Source organism: Cynoglossus semilaevis, chromosome 19 (genome assembly GCF_000523025.1).
Source record: "Cynoglossus semilaevis isolate Cse_v1.0 chromosome 19, Cse_v1.0, whole genome shotgun sequence".
NCBI classification, from domain to species: Eukaryota; Metazoa; Chordata; class Actinopteri; order Pleuronectiformes; family Cynoglossidae; genus Cynoglossus; species Cynoglossus semilaevis.
In genome coordinates, this window is record NC_024325.1 from 1,306,907 (window position 1) to 1,328,485 (window position 21,579).

Consider the following 21,579-nt stretch of genomic DNA (forward strand, 5'->3'; position numbering starts at 1 on the left):
CTTATAGCAATACTTCAATGCTTCAGCAAGTGTTCGATACCCTGGCTGTTTAAACAAACCTGTTTTGAAGTCCCACACTCCCCAGAGGACAACAACAACAGCCAGGCTTTGTCTCACGGGGTGTTGTTTGAATGTAAACACGTCAGCTTTTCCTGTGGGTACAACGAACCACGCAGCCCAACAGACCAGGGTTTCCAGTGCAACTGAATGTGCTATTCTCTCCCTCTTTCTCTATCCCTCCGTCCTTCCCTTTAGACGAATGTTTTTCTTCATGTTAGTCCAGCGGCGAGACAGTGAAAGGAGGGATAGCATTGCTACATTCCACAGTGGACAGCAGGTGTGGACAGGCAAAAACTGTTAGCTCATCCCACCGGGCCCAAACTTACATGTTTTCGTCCATCAATGACATCAGTTTCTGTATTTCTGATTCATATTTGACATCTTCTGCGGTACTCACTCACAGAAGGTGATTGCTAGGATTAAAAAAGTCATTTGTGGAGATTCTCGTGCAACTAAAAATGTTCTTTTGGAACTAAAGGCCAATGTGATGGTTTCGTTCTTGGTCTGTGATCTTGAGAATGTGTGAGATGCAGTTTTGTTTCCAGGGAATTGTCATTTTTTTGGAATCTTTACTTGGAAGATATAAATCTTATCCCAGGTGACTGACGCTCTATCACCGAGAGGGTGTGGTACCAACCAGTCTTGGCCATTTGCTATTTTGGTCTTGTTCTCTGTTCAGCTGAAGTCGGCCATGAAGCCGCCCGACCAAGAACCTGTAGCCACCGTTCTCTTATTAAAGTGGTTTTATGTCCTTGCAAAACAAGTCTGGAATGTATGAAAGAAGGGAAGCAGCATATGGGCCCAGCTGTACCTCTGTGAGTGAAATGTAATGATTGTATTTCATGAAGCTAGACGCTTTGTGTGTGTGTTCTAGGGTAGCGGTTTATGGATGGATATAAATCAGAGTTATGATTAGTTGTTTTTTCTCCAAAATGTAACTCTCTGTTTGACTCTGGGAATAAGGATTCACTTTTTAGTGAACGTGCAATATTAAAACTCTATATTCATTCATTCATACCTAGACAATCAGCACTCTTGCGTTCAGACAACTGGTGAGGTCTGAGCACGTCCAAAGGTTTGGTCAGGTGTTTTTACGGTTAGAGCCCACAAACTGCCATTGGTCGGGTTTTCGTCACATACTCCATAGAAACTTAAAAGAAACATTCAGCGCTGCACTTGTGGCTTCTTGCCCTAGCATTTTGCCCTTCTGGATACCGAATACTTTTCCTTTGTTGCCTCAGCAATAAAACATTCTTCCCAGTGTGGAAAGGGTTCAGTGGAAGACAGGCAGCATGTAGGTTTCAAACACCATGCCCTGTAAATCCCTCAGAGCCTGGCCTGTAGTCAACAGCAGCAGCATTCCTTGTGGTAGCCAAGCAATGCTGAGACACGAGGGAATTGAATTGTTCTCGTTTGAAACGTCTTTGTTTGCATTTGGAAGAAAGGAAGAAAGAAAGAAAGAAAGGGAAAAAAAAAACAGGATTGCAACAAGGTCAATGTTGATTTTTCTCTCAGTATTTGACCTTGTCTTGTGCATTCAATTGTGATGAGTCAAGACTCTAACTTCTCTTTTGTGTTTGTCTCTGGCTGTTGTGCATCATTTCCTGTGGTTCCTACTGTTCTGTGACTTGCTAGATTCCGTGTAAATTGGAAATGTACTTCATATTGCAAACCTTAATTTGTATTTCCCTTTGTTCCCTTTTCTTCTAATTAGCAGTCAGTTAGCCTAAAAAATGATTGACTAAAAAAAATGTCAAGACCTTGTCATGTCAACAATGTTGTCGGAGGTGTACAGCTTGACAAAACAGCGGGGCACTCTTGGCTGCGGTGCACAAACCTACCACAAGTTGAATCTGTTTATTTTCAATAATAAAAACTTCAGCTGCAAAAATGTGAAAAGTTTGTCTTGCGGAAGAAAAGAAACAATAAAAGATCTGGATTTGTGCTGATAGACGGTCTGTGGTCGGTTTGATCTTCAGTAAATCTGTGCCTGTGGTCTCTTTGTTCCACGTCTGCGTTTCTCTCCGCCGCTTCTAGCCTATCAGTCACGAGTGCATCGCGTCCTACCTCAACTTGCTGTAGTTGTGACAGCGAGCATTACGTTTCTCATCACCATCCATTTGAAGCTGAATTGCTGCCAACTGCTCCTACTGAGTGCAATTGAGTGTGGAGCGTTGACAGAAGCGGTGTTGTAGGAGGCCCCTTGTTTGGCTGATCCCGCTGTGGAAACACTGAGTCACTGTCCAGATCGTAATGTAAACCCAGATTATTGACTGTCGTCTGCCTGTGGCTTAACATTTTGCCCCCTGTCCCAAAACCTTAATTGCTTTTCTTTACCTTTTATTACTGTAGTCGTATGATTTTCCTACGATTTACAAAAGATAAATAACATCATCACAGACTCCTTGAGGAGATTTGAACCGAGTCAACGTGCGCCTGTTACGCTCCGAAGAATGAAGTTAGACCAGTAACAATGAAAACAACTTTTGTTTCCCTGCTTTTGTTTACCAGTTTCTGTTGTCAGTTGTGAACCCGTACCGATCTAGATCTGTAAGTACTGTATGTTGAATGTTTGAGTATAAGCATATTCCCAGGCATGCTACATTATTTAAACAACCTTCTCATTTCTGAAACTGTAGAGAATTGGAAGATTGGATGCGCTCGAAAATGGACGTTTATATTCTCAGACTTCTTGCAGCCCATATTTGAAAACACCCAATGCCCTAAACATTTACTTTAAGACTTTCTCTCTAAAATCTTCACCCGTTTGACAGATTTAAAGTTGGCTTTTAATATAAATTACTGCCCGAGCTTAAAAAAGTCATCTTGGCTCGAAACAATCACATTGGCAAATGGTTGAGTCTGAGTTCAGTTTTTTTTATTATCCTATTGTGCAGCATTTTGATTACCGTGATTCGTAATGAAAGTCATTATTTGAGCTGTTAAATTCTTTTTTTAAACATCTCTGTCCCCACTTGCCTCACAGGCTGATAAATCAAGCTTCTACTGGCTCGTACTTGCAGACATCCTGCTGTTCTCCCTTATCTTCAAACATGTCTCAACGCGAGTTTGTCTGTCCCTGGTTATTGGTATATGGGAGTCTGGTCTTGTTCATGGCGGGATCAAGGTTCACTATAATAAACGACTGCAGAAAAAGGGCTATTAACTGTGGGTATTTACTGTTTTAATACTTTGTTTTTATGAGAAATAAACAGTGTCAAAAAGTTCAGCTTATAATTTGAAACAGTATAAATGGTTTTCACGCTATTATGGACACAAATCCGTGTCATTAGGAGAAAACAATACTTACCTCATCTAAACTAAATATTGTGTGAACCAGCCGTGTGACTTTGTGTGTGTCCACGACAATATACCAGGGTTTAATGGAGTGTGGGATACCAATGCGTGCTTGTCGTGCCAGTGTTATGCAACCCTTCATTCGAGTATGAATGGAAATGTCGGTTGATAGTGCTCTGCGCACACAACAGGTAGGTAATGCAGTCTGAGATAAACTATTGTCTTTGACATTGTTGTTTACGTCAAGTATATTCCTCCCTCCTTTGCTTGGCCATTGTCTGTAGATTTTTCATGGTTGAAAGCACTCAAAAAAACAAAAACAAAATGCGTGCCGTACTGCGTACTGCCTACCCACTCCTCTTGTGGATTAGGCTCGCCATTTCTGTAAAAAAAAAATTGCAAACAGACTACATTACAATAATGCAGACGTGCCGACACCTCAGCAGTTCTACATACCAAAATATAAACAACATATTCTGTAGAAACACATACAGTAGATACATAAATCATATTAAATAGACCACAGAAAGAATTAGTATTTTTCTTTCTTTACCAGCATTGACATAAAACAGTACCAGTACTGAAAACTGAGCACGTGTATAACGGAGAAGAAACCATGAGGATATCGGGATTAGCATTAGTTAGGAAGGTCAGCAAAATAGTAAGGAAATGTTGCTGTAGGTGTACAGCTGCACAAAACAACGGGTGCTCTTGGCATACTTTTTTTTTTTTTTTTTTTTTAATTTTTTTTAAATTTGATGATTAGATATTTGAAACAATACTGCACATCACTGCTATATTGTATAAAATTCTTTATTATGCACCTGTGACTGTGAATACACAACATTCACCTTAGCCAGGAGGAGAATTCATGAAATACTTTGAGTGTTGCAATGATGGACCCTTAGGCATGCCTTGCTCGGCTCACCAAATATGTGTGAGTCACACCAGTTATGCCGGTAATGATAAAAATCCATGCAGATATACACTGGAGTGTCATGTTTGTACAAGCAGCACAGGGCAGTAGCGGGGTTTAAAGTCACTCCAATTGTTGAACTATCAATGAGATTATTTACACTTTTGCATAATCCCTCGCTCCAGGAGTTGCGGAAATTACTTAACTGCCAACTTGCTCACTCCATGAATCAATTTCATGAATCAGACTCTACATGAAAGTAAATTACTTCATGAGATCCCAAAAAAAAGAGGCCAAATCGTCTGACTGGCTGTGAAATTAGTAATAAATTCTGTCCTTGACATTTTGGCCACGAGACAAAATTGAGGGAAAGACATAAAGCTGTTTCTTTATCACTGTATGTAGTTTCTCCTTAATTCTGTTGAATTTGTGAGGTTCTCCTAAGAACCTGAAAGGTGTGTTATGATGTCATGGTTGGAACCTGAACTTTTGATTGGTTGGCTTTGTGTATTGGAAAGACTTTAATACAGTAATCCGTACTCCCTAATCATTCTACAGTGCAGACTCTCCCTGCAGATGATGTCACTGGGATATTTTGGCTTGATGTTTGAATAGTTGTGAAGATTTAATGTTCTACTTGGCTGACAATCACTGGTTCATTCACTTGATGTTTATTTTATTCCAGAATTTGAAATGATTTGTTTCACTGTGCTTATTTTCAGTCAGTGATTCCCGAACCTTTTCGCACTATTATTCCCAATAATATACGTAGCACTACAGTAAAGAGTTTAGCCGTGTCTTAACTTCTTGTCTGTTGTTGTTCTGCTCTTAATTGAACAAAGTATTTACTCATATCCTTCTCTGGTTCATTGTTTGCTTGTTCGGTCAACTCCTTTGCTGACAGGATTGACAAGAATGCAGAGTGCTCACCTCTGGTATTGCTGGAATGTGACAGCTGGATTTCCTGAACTTCCTGTCTGCCTTGCAAACACCATTGTATTTAAACACTCAAACATGTTAAATGGCTGATCAGAATAAGCTTCAATTTTTATGAATTCGAACTTAAGTAGTAGAATTAGAAAAACTGAAGCAGTCCAATGGGATACTTCCAATTTTCTTTAATGTCAAATTTGGTTTTTTGAATATATGTTAGAGGACAAACACATTGAAGGATGTTGCTTCCTTATGAACGCTGTAAATGTAGTCCAAGTTAAAGGCTAGAGGCATTCGCAGTTATGGAGTTGTTGGGTTATTTACAGTAGTAATTAAATTATGCTTGGCACTTGGTTTTGAGATTTTTAACTTTTAAAAACCCCACATGAGGGCTTTGAACCAGTGAATTTTGATATTCCATCCAAATAGACACTATTAAACAGTATACTTGGCAGGTCAATGTGCAGTTTAGGGGTAAGGGTTTTATCAAAGTGAGAATATAGCATAATTTAAACCAAGGCCTCCTCAATAATACATATATGGTAATTTAGTTGAATAAATATTGGAGAAACTGTAAAATGTGTTCTGTAAATCTGTTACCACTACAGTGCTTGTCAGTTACTTCACCTCAGCATGAAAATAACAAATAAAATGAATAGCACCAATGACTCATTAACCGTGAGCAGTTAAAGGTGATAATGCGATGGGGAAAGGCAAGTGGTAAATGGTGTCCGTGATCAGTTACGTTCCATTATCTTCACAGGATCTGCTGCATTGGGTGCTGTTTTTTTTTCCTTCTTTTTATTCATATAGTCATTCGCAGAGGTTTGCATGAATGTCAAGGCAAAGCTGTTTTTGATTTCTCAGTATGAATAGTTACGGCAGGTTTATTTCTGATGAATTTCTTAAAACCTGTACAACTGTTGTTTAATACATTTCCTTTAAATTTTTTTTATTATTACCCAGCTGTAGCCTTCCAGTAACTTTATTTGGCCAGGAAATGAGTAATGAAGAAATATTTGTCCTCAGTGGTCAGGTTTGCAGTTATTAACAGTTTGTCTTTGGCCATTTCAGTCCTGTGTTTACTGGAACTGGTTTCATGGTGTCTACACAGGCAGTGGTTAGAGTGGTGCCCCAGTTCTGTAGGTCTCCCACCTGACCGCTAAATGCCCCAGGTTTCGATACCATCTATTTCCAAAATCCCAGAATAGGTTGTGTCTTGAGGGGAGTCCTGTGTGAAAACGTTGCTGCTCGTAGGACAACAATGATTGTCAGGGATTTATGCATGTTTATATTTGTGTCCACCGGTGGTTTAGTTACGTGGTCAAAGTGACTGGATCAAAGTAGAGCAAAGCACATTAACAGATGTCAGTATTTAGTGTTTATTGCATTTTTTAAGGAAGTGTACCAACTTTTCTGGAAAACAGATTTTTTGCTCTTTTTATGGCTCCTTTTTGCTACTTTGTAAAAATACCACTGTATGAAATCACCTTTTCCTTCTTAATCTTTAAGAGCCTTTTCTGAAAACAGTTTCTAGTCTGCAGCTCAATGGCTGACAATCTGCATTAAATCCATCATCAGTCTCCTTGTCCTCCCAACCCCTCAGTGATTGCTTTTAGGTCTAACTCTTTTATAGAAATCCTTTTAAGGATGACTACTGTTTTTTTTTCTGGTACCCAAGAAAAATAAAGCAAACGTCTACATTAAATCCCCATCGTCTGTTCAGCTCCACCTTGTGCTTGGACCCATAGCATCTAAGTCTCATCTAAACGACCAACCGAACAAGTCAATATGAGACTTTATGCCCGTCCTTGCAAGTACAATTTAATATGAGACTTTATGCCCGTCCTTGCAGTCTGATTTCCGCTGTTATTATACATTCACATCCAACTAGTTTAAAAGCAGAGCGCTTCGTTCTGAAGTTCTAGATTTGATTTACGTCACTGGAGTGGAGCAAAGCGGACTGTCTGACCATATTGGTGACTGAGCACATATATATGTCACATAACTTGTCATTTAAGGCTTTGTCTTAGTGGGTGCATGTATCAGCGAGTTAAGCTTGCATCTAAAAGACAACTGAAGCTGTCGTGTCCTGTATTGCTCCATGTTTGTTTGCTCAAGGCTGTCTCAGTGTGCCTCCCTCCAATGTGCTGTCACATTTAATGCCGATGTTCAAAGATCCGTTTAAGAGTGGGGTTAGAAGTTCAAATTCAGGGATTAAAACCCCCGTGTGTTTGTCTAAGACTGTCAAAGGTAGCTACTGTGTAATCCAGATGAGGGCGCTCTGAGTTCATCTTAACCTTAGATCCTGTTTTTACCTAGCAGTCTAAATATAGGGAATAAGAAGAAAACAGGAAACTAATTAACTGGTTGGTTATTTTGTTGCTTTTTGATATGTTTTTACCTAATTTTACTAAACAGAAAATTAGCTGTTCATCTCTACAGTATTGCATATTAGGGATTATACTGTGGGTTCACTTGAAACACATTCTCAATACCGCTGTCAAAACTAGTGGTTAAACAAAATGAAAAACTAATTACAATTACCCATTTCCAAGCAAGTTGTTTCGGGAAATGACTTTAAGATTTGGTGTAATGATGACACAACAGCTTTATCTGTCAAACTTGAACAAAGAATTTCAGATAGAGTCAATGTGAGACTAAAATGTCTGTACAATTCCGGCAAAGGTCTTGGGAGATGCTGTATGCGGAAGACAAATGGGTATGAAACCACAAGCAATGGAAAAGCTCTCACAGTTGGTGTGTGCGGACCCGTCAGCGGCTGTAGTCGTAATAATTAAATCAGCCATGTCATATTGTTAACGGCTGAGTAAATGGGAACATGTACTAAAGATGCAGCCCGTGCGTTATAACTGGAGAAAATGATAGATGAGTGCAAAATGAGCTGGTAATGAGAGAGGGCAAGAGGGCGTGAAAAAAAAAAAAAACTCGTGTGAAATTGACTTTGAAATCTGGGACCAGCCCACTTCAGGAAGGAAGTGCAGTATAATTACACAGATGGAATTACAATATCAACACAACATAAAAGCATATTTTGTATTATAGACAATACTTAAATCAACAAAATGTAATTTAAAGCCAATTAATTTATCATCGCAAAAAATATCATAGGCAACACATCAGGAGTGGAGCAGTTTTTCTAATCCCTGTTAGTCTTCATTTTTTAGCTCAATGGAAAAGTCCCACAATGTTATTGTATATTTTTTTAAGAAAAAAAGAAAGAAAATGTGCCTGTTTCTGCTTCATTCATTTCAGAGCAGAAACTGATAAAATCAGCCTTTCCATTTCTGTGTGTGGTAGTGGGTTTTGTCTGAATGTGCGTGACTGTTTGGATTGGCCGATGGCGAGATCACAGCTGGTCAGACTCACCATTCAGCCTCCTTTTGTATAACTTTTCAGTACAGCGTCAGAGGTGATGGTGTAAAGCTGTAAAAGACAGTCACAACAATTCTTTGAAATGTTTGAAGAAATGTTCTGCTTTTGGTGCGTTGACTATCAATTTCGAATTAACATTGATGCTGTTTTTTCTTTAAACTAGGACTAAAGATGATCGTTTAAAAATTAAATGTTCCTAATTGGCTGTGCTGATTTTAAAGGTTAGAGAAGAACACAAATTCATCATGTGGACTTGTGACCACGGAGGATGTGAGCTGAAGCCATGGACCATCAATTTTAGAACATTACAGCAACAGAAACAGCCTTTGTGTCAAGTGAGGGGATTTGACCGCTTTCTGTTTTGTGACAGAAAAAAACCTACAAATACAAGTACTGTGTATATGCGCCTCATTTCACTTCACGATCAAGTACTTTTAGTTAAACGAGTCCAAATTGACTTGAATTATATGTCATTTATTCATTTACAAACACGGTGAGTGTTAATAATACTTCAGTTGTGAATATATTCTATGAAAAAACATTTTGTTTCCTGGCCTTTTTCTCAACCGAGCATAATGTTGACACAAAGGCTTGGAGAGGTTATATTTGTCTGTAATGTAAATGTTAGATTCTGACAATTGTCACGGGATGACGGGTTGATTCTGTACAGACTGAATGGTTTTGTTTTATCGTCGACCCATAATATCCTCTGTGTCAGCGAAACATCCAGTGGCATACTGTACATTCTGGTGGAGGAGGGCGTAGGACGGGGAGCGTCTGAACCCTGAACAAAGGCAGACTCTGCTGGAGACAAGAGTCTGTTGCTTCTGAAAGGTTCTTTTTTTTTTCTCATGGAAGAATTCTGAACTTTGTTGCTTCAGAGATTCATTTACCAAACCTGATTCCATCCTGGTCCTGGTGACATTTAGAGCAAAGCGTTTCGAGTTGGAGCTGCAGTTCTCACACAACAGCCTTTAGCCTGTGTATTGTTTACGACTGTAGGAGTGTCTGAACAAACCAAGATATCTCTGTTACCGCTTGGCTTTCTTCTAAAAGGGAGGGAGAAATGTGGTGGGTGGGAAAAACAGCCTTTGCGTTGACTTGCTTTTGTGTGACGGATCCAAGTTGTGCGCTGCAGCGGCTTGTTATGGATGAGTAACAGGCATAGTTTGACAAGCCACATGTCAAAATGTCAGTAAACTTCCAGGCCTGGAAGTGTTGGGAACAAACCCACGAAACGGCTTTTATAGTAGAATTTAGACCAAAAAGCTTTGCGCGATGATAACGGTTAGAGTGTAGGTCTGTGGTCAGACAGTTTTCGGTGATTGGAGTATTAGTCTGACTAAACACAGACATGTCTTCACCAGGCAGTAGCTTTATTAATATCAAACACACAATCTCTCGGAATACTCTCCAAATCGAACCCAGTGTACCACTCATAAATACAAGTCTTCCGAGGATTGACTTTTTAGCAACACTAAAACAATGCTTACAAACTTCTCATTCTATCTCACTGACTTGAACACATTTGTGTAAAACCATATGTTGTACATATTAAACAAGCGCACATATTTAACTCCCTTTTGATCAAACTTCAAGCGCACATATTTAACTCCCTTTTGAATACCAAAGGTGACTTGGGGTCAAGTGTCTTGTCCATGGTGGAACATGCATGTAGACTAGTGGAGCCGGGCATCAAAGCCCTGACTCTGTTTGAAAGATGACCTCCTCTGGTTCCTAAGTGACAACCACAAAAAGGAAAAAAGTTGTATCCATCGAAAAGCATCAAATTTAATATTTTCAGATTTTGCATTGGCTTTGTGTGAGATTGTAGCTAACATTTTTGAGTGGACCAAATGTTTGGCTGTTGTTCCAAACAAAGTCATTGATGGTGTATTTTCTGTATTTTTATCCTGCACTGTTTGCAGATATAGGTTGCAGATACATGGGCTAAAATGTTAGCGTGCTTGTACAGGGCAAAACAACGACATACAAAACAGAGTAAAATGAAATAATTCAAACCTCGTCTGATTATTATAAAAAAAAATCATGAATGGAAATCTGTCTTGTCTGTTTGTGACGTCTCAATCACAGATGGGGTCATCAGGCGTCCATGCCCGACCTCAAGGAAGTGAGGTCAAAGGTCACCGCCCCTCTGACCTCTGTGGTCCCAAAGGGAAGACTGGTCAAGGAGACAGTGTCGTATAACACACAGCCTTGATATTACTGACGTGAAGGCCTTGTCTTTGATACTTGTGCTGTAAAATTTTATGGATTTGGTCCGATGTTGACAAAAGCAGATGGCATCTGTGAAAACGTATAAAAGGAATATGTTTGTGAGTACATCTGAGCACTATTACTGTTTGGAAATAATAAGAAAATAATTAAAAATGCCTGTGAGATGATGAGTGTGCAGTGCGGAAGCGGGAGGGTTGAAAAACGACAGCGGTCAAACTAGCCGTGGCTACGCTCCTGCTCGGACAGTAAAGGCATCGCTAGCTAGGCTAATTCTCTGCTTGTTTTTGTTTATCTTGCCTAATTCGCCACTCGTTCCCTTCACGCTGGCAGTTCACCCTGCGTGCATCAGGGACTGCTTAAAATGAAGTTGAGGGCAACATGTGATCAACAGGCCTCTAGTTTGAGATCTCTGTCGAATCAGGTCTATAATTACTGTCAAAAACCAAAGGGATTTTCTCCTCTTTATTTACAGTGGGACCAATTAAAGGAGGAGTCAACCAAAGCCTAGCCCATGCCAATAGAGTCTGTGTCTACATGCAGCTAGTGTAGTGTTTGGCACAGAGTGAGAGATTAGTGTTGATGTTGAAGTGATCACATTATCGCTCCCTGCTCCTCTCAGAGAGACTACAGACTGAAGGACAAAGCTGAGGTCTCCTTCCTTTTGGCATCTGCTATCTGTCTGTCTGGACCTATTGACGAGTGGCCTTGATCAATACTTTCAGTGGAGAAAGCTGGATAATGAGTGTGTGTAAGCAGCAGAATCGCCCACACACTTTGTTTGTAGTCATGAACTAGGTGAGCGAATTTGCAGTATTCACAACCCGGATTTGTTTCAATTGAAGACGTGGTTACGATTTCCAAACAAAATAAATAATAAAAAATATATATAAAATATTAAGTATAGTCATAGCAGCAGACAGAACATTTTTACTGTAATTACCAATGTCAAGAAATACAAAGAAAAAATGTGTGTATATTTTTAGTTGAAGCAAATCCATTGACGCTCAGTATTACAGTAGATCAGCCAAGTACTTCTTTCTGTCTCCTTTAAGGCTCTGCGTTCAGTGTAGCCCACGGTCATAATAAAATAACAAAAGGAAAGAGATGGGCACTGGGGCTTTTTTTTTTTTTTTTTTAAATCTAATCTGAGCCACCACAGCAGCCAGATGCCTCAGGCCGGTACACCCCGACTCGCTTTTACTTAAAGATACACATCCAGGTAACACACATGCACGCTCAGCACCATGACAGGAGCGCTTACCGGAGCAGTTTGTCATGCTCAGTAACCCAGTTAACTTTGATTTGGAGTCAATAGAGTTACTTCCTTGCCACTGTAGGCCAGGGGTTTTCAAAGTCTCGGCTCTCTGCTGGCTGCCTGTCAGCCTCAGGATAAGTCAGTGGAGGTTCCAGCCGTCTCTGTGAGGCAAATGGTCAGATTTTTTTTCAGCGGTACACTAGATCAGCCAGTAGGTCAGTAGGGGAGGACTGGTAAAGAAAATCGTATGTACTGCACCTTTAACATTTATTTGTCTCCCATGCGTTGCAGTCCTGATACTTTTTATTACTGGCTGTAGCCAGTCCAGAATCAGTCAGGTTTTTAAAGGTACTCCATAGAAATGTATTAGTCTCACTGTGTCTTGGAGTGTGTGTGTTGTGCAGTTAACCAGTCAGCCGTGTAAAGCACCTGTTTTAAAGTGGCAGTGTCTTCCCTGTTTGATCCCACAGATGCTTATGAAAACCCATTCCCCTCACACACACACGGACACACTTGTCATCCTCTTAATGTTTTGACAGCTGGCCCTGATAGAGGTCTATTTTAAGACCTGGTCTGGACATATCCGTGTGTGTGTGTCTCACTGCTGTCATGTGTGCAGATAAGTTTTACGCCTGTCCGTCTGTTTTGAGAGGGCCAATTTCACTCTGTGGCACGGTTCAAGTGGCTTCGGTCACAGTACATTATAGTGGACACGATTAACATTCCTCCTGTTCTAAACATGGAGGTAATCATTTTAAAAGCTTGGGATTTTTAGAACACCAAGCAGAATCAGCAATTCTTTTTTTTTTGTTGATTTGTATTCATTTTAAAGGGCCGTATGTTACAGTTCTAGAAGATCCTGTCTCTGTATAATTCAGAAACAACAGCAAAAGTGAGTTGTGATGAACAGAAGTCAGGTTTCTTTTAACAAGGATGCTGGGATTTGTGTATGTAAAAGCAGCATTATTTGAATTTTTTTTTTTTTAAATGTTGCATCATCAAAGGCAATCTGACTGATATGTTTACCACATGGATAAAAACACTGCCTGCATCTCTTTTCACTTGTGTTAACTGATAAAAAATTGAAAAAAAAAAATTATATTATGATATTATGACTTAAAAGTCTTTTTTTCCTTTCGGCTTTTTCCTTTTTTTTAAAAAAAAAATTAAATCTTACAAGTAACAGGAAGTACAAGGAACAGGAAGTACAAGTAACAGGAAGTACAAGTCACAGGAAGTACAAGTAACAGGGAAATTTAAATTTCATCATCAAAGCATCAAAGCCATGGTTGGATTTAAAAATGAATGCATCCCTCCACAGGACCTCCACACCATCTACTGCCACCTCTACCACATGGACGTTCTCTCACACCTCAGGGAACATCAGCTTAGGTAAGTCAATTTTTTATATGTGTTCTGACACAGTAAATTGCTTTCTAAAACATAACAAAGTTTGTGTAAGTTATGCAGCTGGATTTGGCTGATAATGTGAAGGACATTTAGACTTTAGTTGTTCTTTCACAGGACCAAGTAATTTAAAAACAAACAACTGATCTGGACCGAAACAATATCTGACGATGTTTGACAAAGGATAAACATTTATAATTATGTGTCAAAGAGAGAAATGCATCAGTGATGTTTCTTTCTTTTTTTATTTTTTTTGTTAAAAAAGAAAAAGCACCATAAATTTTGCCTTACCTCTTCAGGTCGATGTGTACTTCGGCAAGATACGAAAGACTTGAGGCTAACCACATCTTGTTCTAGTAAGTACAAGCTGCACACTTCAGAGTACTCTGCTTTCATGATGTTTTCAGTAGCTAGTTTGAATGGATTTTGGAATCTGGATTTTTTACATTGTCATTCTACTTATTTATTGATAATTTGGTGTTTATGATGATGCTTTTTGAATGTGGTCAGCACTTCTTTCTTGCCCGGTATTAACGCAGTACTAACTGTAGTAACTGCTCCTATTTGTTTTATTTTCTACATGGATTTTTATATATATATGTGTATATATAAAGTGTGTGTGTGTGTGTGTGTGTGTGTGTGTGTGTGTGTGTGTGTGTATATATATATACTGTATATACAGTATATATAAATCCATGTAGTAAATAAAACAAACAGGAGCACTTGTTCACTTGTTCACCGTCCACCTTGTATGGATACAAGCACATGGCAAAAATAACCTTTCTAATTCTTAATCTGAAGGGAAATACGTCAAGTAGGATCAGTGAAAGACGAATAAAGGGATAAAAGATAATGGAATGTCAAGTGGGACGATTTCAGTGCAGAGGAAATATACTTAGAAATTAGAAAGAAAGGAATTTCTAATCATCCTCACCACTCCACCACCACTAATTCCATAATGTGTTTCTCTGACCACTGCAATGTGTCTCTGAACTCCTGCACTCTTCATCACTCCTCCCACCTTCTCAGTCTCTTTAATCGAGTCCATGAGCCAAGAGGCTGATGTTCCTCCTCTGTCTGACCTTCTGATTCTGTATGGCTGTCTTTGCCCACTTTAAACACTAGTCTAATTTCACATGAAATGTTTTCTAATTTCAACTGTTTTCAAGGATAAAATGGAAAACACGAACCCATTCTGTTTCCCAGATTTTACAGATGAATAGATTCCGTCTCTGCTTTACATTTGTATGCTTCTTTGTTTTTCAATTAATAGTGCCATATAAAATCCTGCCTTGGGTTTAATCTGTAACCCAGTAGTAGCGAGACAGAGAGTAAAACAACTGACAATTAATTATTAATTTTAATAAAAGCAAGCGGTGGTTTTGACTGTCACTCCTCCGTAACACATGAGGTGTTAGGACGTACATAACATGGGGTTCACACCAGTGTGTTCTGTCTCTGCTGCAGCCCAGACACCATTGCTTCCTGTTGGTACATCCTGCTTTCTGGATCGGTCTTCGTCAAGGAGCACATGTACTTGGCAAGGTGTTGGTATGTAACACACTCACACACACACACATACACACTAACACACACTGGTTTTTGTAAGCGTTTGACATAGACATAGTGCATCTTATGTCCCATTTGTCTCCAACCTCTTTGGCTTGTGACTCCACTTTGAAATTTCTGGCAACCCCAGAGACTTTTTTTTTCAGACTTTCAGGTGACTGCAGCCGTCAATCATCCATTATATTCATCAAAGTGATGGAATGAAGTGGTTTAAGATTTTTTTGTGGTGTTTTAATCACAGTTTCATAAAGAATAATTAGTATTATTTTAATTCCAGGTAATCCCACATGGTGTTGTAACCCCAAGGTTGAGAAACACTGCCCTAGATCATTATGCTAAACCTAACTATGATAAATATATGTATATTTATTATCCTTTCCCGAAATGACCCTTGACCCTAATTGTAATCCTAATTTAACTCAACTCTACTCTAGCAAAAAGTGTCCCCCACATTAATATTATTTTTTGTGCCCACAATTATAGTCACAGTATGTTGTAAACTAAACAGGCACCAACAAAGTTTCCCACATGAAGCGTTTTATATTATTTGTTCAAATTGCTCGTAAAGCCGGCCCATCCTGTCATCTGGTAAGATGTCGCGTTTGTACTTCTGTCAACACTATCTCATAGTGCAGTAGTACTACTGCACCGTATTAGTGAACAGACAGAGCACACGTCATTACAGCCCACAATTGTTCTGCTCTGCAACCCCTAATTAAATCTCAGTTGGCTTCGTGAATTACTGCCGCTGGTTTCCCATTGTCCTTGTTAACCGCGTCTACTGTCTTGTCTTTTACATTTACAATATTAAAATGTACGGTTCTAGGACATGCAGGAAATACGTAGTATGAAGTAATGTGGTCCAAATAGGAAAAATGTTTCTAACTGATAGTGAAAAGGAATCCTCCCCTAACTGGACACGGAACATCCGTTTTTTTCCTACATTTTCTTAATTAGAAAATACTATTTATTGCTTCAGAACCTTTTTTTCATATTGCATCATGTAGATAATCATTTTTAAAGTGATGAAGAGCAGCAGATTATCAAGCTTCATACTCCAATACTCCATTGAAAATTGTGATGTAATTTAAGAAGCTCAGTTAATAAAATTGGGAATAATTGTTGCTTTTTGTAGTTGATAATTTGTAACTCTGGAACAATAATAAGTAATTCAATAATCCATATTTTTTCATTTGTATATTTGATGTAAAAGCCAAAAAAAATTGTGTAGTACTGTTTTTATTGTCAGATATAGATCGTGGTATATACAAGAGTTGGTTGACTGGACATCATTTGAGGTCAACAGTTGGTTCATTTACTGGACGCTGACCTTTTGAAGGCCGCCACATCAGTGCTGTAACTGCAGAGAAAACGGACACGGGCAGTTTGTCAAAAACAGCAGCGCCACGGAGGCCACGACCTACTGGATCAGAAAAACAAGTCGATCCAGTGTCGATATACTGACATCAGTTAGCACATTGTGTGTCCATTCCTGTGTGGGACAGTCTGGTGATAACATAGTGGCCTGGGGGAGGGTCAGAGCCCATTAAAGCACTGGAGGGTGTGTGTGTATCTGTGTTTTGGAATACTGGTAGCAGCAGGGGGGGGCGGGGGGGGCTGGAAAAGGGTCACAGTGGGAGCTAATGAGGGAATACTGCGTGTTTCTGTGTGTGTGTGTGTTTGTGTGGAATGCGGAACCCCTGGCAGAACAGCGGCTGCCCATGTGTTCCTGAGCAGCCTGCTTGCTAACAGCCCAGAAGCACATCCAAGCAGGAAATGAACAGGCTACCACACATACACACACACACACACTCACACTCACACTCAAGCACACACCTCCCTGGAGCCAGTGGACGGACAGACAGACAGAACAGAGTAGAGCGGGAGGGAACACACACACACACACTCCTCCCTCTTAGAGTCAAACTCTAAAGCTGACTCGAACTCACTTTTGCTTCCATTGGAAACTTCTTCTTGCTAATACGGCCTGGAGTGAAGCACACTTGGATCCCGACCAGGATAACTTGGAATAATTTCATTTTCTTTGTGGATAATATGAAGGATATAATTACAAGGAATCCAAGGACGTGGACCCCCAACATTTGTGTTCCCGGTCAGTGGTCTTAAGGTCTTGTTCACTTCTTGTAGCCAACAGTATTTCCAGATACTTCAGTTGGAGGTCTTTGAAACGTCACTCTCTTTCTCGGCGCATTCTTTCAAGCCGCACGTTCCGTTTCCTGCCTGCCACCGTTAAACCAAATCCATTGCCAGGAATTCCCAGTGGGACTGTGGCAGGATTGACTTAGCGCTGCTGGGGCTTCACAGCTCTGAGTTTACCGCTTGTTTCTACCAGTCTGCTAAAGATAAAACTGGCACCGATTTATATCATATCAGTTCTTGGATTAAATAGTTTCACTTTTCCTTTAATCCTCTTTCTTCTCATGGGTTTCTTGGTGGTAAACGTGGAAATTTGGAATTATAAACAGTAGTGAACGTTATAAACAAAGGTCCATTCAAGTGACATCATTTGGTTGGACTTCAGCAGCAGCTGTCAGTGGTCTTCTGTTTTTGCTTTGATTTGATGATTTGGTTTTAAAGCCCATCCCTTCCCCCCTCCACCCTCCTCCTTCACTTCCCAGACCAACATTTATAATGTGGCGTTATATATTTTTGACCCACTCTACCATCATTACTTGGAGTCAGGCTGGCTGATTCGGATGTGTTTATATGTTCCGGTGGTCTCTCTGTCGTTCTTCTGACATGCGTGTGTGAGTCAGAGTGGTCAGCCTCCACCGACCAGACTCTAAAACTGGAGGAAGCTTGGCTGCAAGAAGTTAGAATAGTGTAGGTCTGCGTCAGATTGTGGTTTGTAGTTCCCTTTATTTGGTGTTGGTCATCATCACCATGGGAACGGGTGCTAAAGGGGCATCATTTATAGTTGGGCTAAAATGTGTAGTGGTTTGTTTGTGTCTCTAGATCTAGGTGGAGGAGCATGAACTTTTGCACAGATGTTTTTCCACAGCATGGCTCTTTGTTAAAATTTTTTTTTTTTATTTCGTAAAACCTAACCGGCACCTTAACAGCTACTCATTGTTTTTCCAGTGGTGTAGCAATAGATTAATAATGAAAAGTTAATTATTTTTCAACAATACATAACAGACACACAAGTCTTTCATTCATTCATTTTCGACCGCTTCTTCCTGTTCAGGGTTAGAGTGGATTATGAGCGGAAAAAACTGCCTTAGCTTCAGTGGCTCCTACATTATGTGATGTTTGTGTAAAAAAACAAATATTTAAAGGGAAACCAAACTGAATGCTTCCAGAAACAGTGACCCAGCGGATGACACAGATACACTGAGATTGACTAAGTAAGTTAATATATAGTTAAGTATTAGTTTATGTGTGCTTCTCTGTTGGTGTAAAAAGTAAATTATTAGCCAATGGCTCTGAAATATCCATCCATCCATCCATCTATCTATCCATCCATCCATCCATCCATCCATCCATCCATCCATCTATCTATAAATTGACCAAATATTGATATTGCCTCAATGTATACCCATCGAACTTCCTCTAAAATATTAAACTGTATTGGATATTACCTTAAGATATATATATATATATATATGTGTATATATATGTGTGTGTGTATATATATATATGTATATACATATGTGTATATATATCTATATGTAAATATGTGTATATATGTGTATATATACTGATGCCCTTCAAGTCAAAATACTGTATTATTATTTTTCCATTTTCTTTTATCGTCATACCCACAAGTTTATGAAACTGACTAAATTGTCTTGTTTTTAGGAAATATTTCTGTTTTATTGTATGGTTTTTACACAGTTTACTGCTTTTTTTTTTTTATTCTCCTAATTGTTTGTCAATATCATAATATCAACTGGGTTTTAGAAGGACTGTGATGAAACACTTCAGAGTGTGTGGCCTTAGTTTCCACACCGGCTGTCACAGTTTATAGCCCAGGGTGCTGCAGCTGTCGCTGCACTGGTGCTGAACCTGTTCATCCCCGTTGCCCACGACTTGTTCCTACATGAGAAATGCAAAGATATCATCACCAGCTGAAACCAGGGCAGAATTCCTTTATGTTTAAAAAACAAAAAAAATTGACAATTGAGGTTAAAAGTGTAAAAGGTCTGCAGGATGTTCGCTCTTTAAATTTAAACCCCATTTGTGTTTGGTTGGACTAAAAGTGGTTTTAGTGGTTTGTCTTATTTCCTGTGTGAGACACTGACACACACCAGCCGACCAACACAGAGTATCAGGTCTCAGGTGAGTCAGCGCAAAAGCATCATGTAGTGGACACACGCGTACACATACACTTAAACACAGTAAACCCGTTATGTAACTGTAACTGATGCTTGTTGATTTTTATTTTTTTCCCGACTTTTGTGAGAATGCAGTATGATTGCCAAGTGAAGGAGAGAATCTGAGGTTTATTGATATCAGCGTGCTTATACGTTTCATTATTTATCTAACATAGCATTACATTTGTGTTACTTTTACAGAACAGACCAAACCAATATCTGTTTTCACCACCGGGGGCATACAACCCCTTAACTTAAACTACCCCCCGACCCTTGTACTTGCTAGTGCTAGTTGACCTTGTTATATCTTTGACCCAACATAACTCTAAATCCACCCATTGGACAGACCCCTTAAAGTTGTAAAAAAAAAACCCCGCCAAAATAGCCTTACATAAAATATAAAACTATGGACTGGACCTCCTAAAGATAGAAACACAAGCGCACACAGAGCAGGAGACGCTCTTGGCAGACGCTGCGCTGCGCTGACAGGGACCGTGTGTTTCACCTCAGTGGAGTGTGGAGAGATCCTGTCAGAGTCAGACTGACCTCCACGCTCCTCCAAGAGCTCAAAGACGACTTCTAAGGCCAGTCAACTGCATCCTTGACAGGAAAACCACACCTGGTGTTAGTGTATGAAAGTAGTATAGAATTGACTGCAAGACTTCTTTAGTGGATTGTTTTTGCAATTTTCTTTATTTTTTTTAACCTCTATCCTCCTTAGCTCAGCTAAAGTAAAGGGTTTTGGGTATCCTATTCCTTTGACTCTGTCCTAGAAATCTGTTCCTGAAGACTTGCTTTTATCTTGATTTTTCACTATTAGATCATATTATAATAAAATTCTTAAATCAAAAATGCAGGGTTTGACATTGTCAGAATACTGTCTCCACTGCTGGGAATGTGTGATAAGGGTGTGAGATGTGTTCGCTGCTTCTTTTTTTGCTCCCTTTATGTAAGAAGGAAGGGAAAAAAAATACAAGATTGCACAGAAATATAGAAGGAAGAGGAAATGAGAAAAGCACAGCAGTAAATGTGGCATTTAAAAGGAAAGTAGAAAAATGAAACCTTGAGAACAATGTAAAGAGGAAACTCATGAATGAAAGTGAGTCTGAGAAGGACAGAGGACGAAAAGACTCTCTGGGAAACAGGATGAAAGGATGGGTCGGGAACTACAAATAGTATCTCGGATTGAGAAGGTTAAAAAGAGGAAGAGAAGGCCAGACTGAAAAGAATCAATAGGAGAAATTCATCAAAGATTTAAGACTGCTCTTGGTTGGATCAACATGCTTCCATAATTAAAACCAGACGATCCTGCAGTCCAAAAACTTTGCTAGAGCACAGAGCTGGACACATTTTCAACGGTTGTTTAAAAACTCAAATTACAAACCAGTGCTTTATTAAAATTGAAAAAAAAAAGAAAATTCGTCAAAACCCTAGGTTACAGTAATGCTGTTTGTGGTTCATTCAAATTCAAAAAGGTCATTAAAATGAACCTGTTTCTTCAAAGTGTACACATGGATTTAACTTAGCTTTAGCTTCTTTCTGCTCTGGGAAAAGTACAGGGAAAAAGACCGCCAAAGGAAATGTTTTTTAAACTGTCAGCAGAGACGTTCTCACGGTGAACCAAGATGTCATGCCAAATCAGCATGTGATTAGAAGAGCGCAGACAGAAACACGTGGTCTACGCACTGGATCAGCTGCCTTCCTTTCCCGCTCGGAGGAGTCCAGCTGACGGCAGCTGAACCTCAGGCCTGTGCTCTCACACTGTGCTGAGGCCTTTTTTTTCACACATGCTGGAGTTTCAAGTGTAATGCCACATGTGTGAGGAAACCCCCGATTCTGGATTAGTCAAACCGTAAACTCTAATATAAAATCAAGATTTTCTGCTGAAATACTAGACTTGTATGTTAGTCTTAGTTAGCCTTCAAAAGATACAAGTTTTGGCTTGGCTTGATGTTTGCTGACTCGTAAATTCAATCCCTTACATCAGGGATGTCAAACTCATTTTCACCGAGGGCCACATCATCAATACAGTTCCCCTTGAAGGGCCGGTTGTAAATGGAAGACTGTATAGATCAGGGGTCCTCAACCTACGGTCTGTGGGCCAGTACCAGTCCATAGGTCATTTGGTACCGTGCCACAGGAGGACACAGTGAAAAAATGTGCTTAATTTT

At 39.6% G+C, this 21,579-nt stretch overlaps 1 protein-coding gene across 3 annotated transcripts in view; it reads left to right on the forward strand.

Annotated features, from left to right (window-relative positions):
- rapgef6 (Rap guanine nucleotide exchange factor (GEF) 6) overlaps positions 1-21,579 on the forward strand; it is a 92,489-nt gene that overhangs the window by 6,556 nt on the left and 64,354 nt on the right. For 2 of the 3 annotated variants that reach the window (XM_025065812.1, XM_008332209.3), the window contains exons 2-4: positions 13,417-13,487; positions 13,802-13,858; positions 14,970-15,053. In XM_025065812.1, coding sequence (XP_024921580.1) covers positions 13,417-13,487; positions 13,802-13,858; positions 14,970-15,053 — 212 coding nt within the window. Of the gene's footprint in view, positions 1-13,416; positions 13,488-13,801; positions 13,859-14,969; positions 15,054-16,672; positions 17,185-21,579 lie in introns of those variants that run through there. The other variant, XM_025065813.1, reaches the window with a different exon arrangement.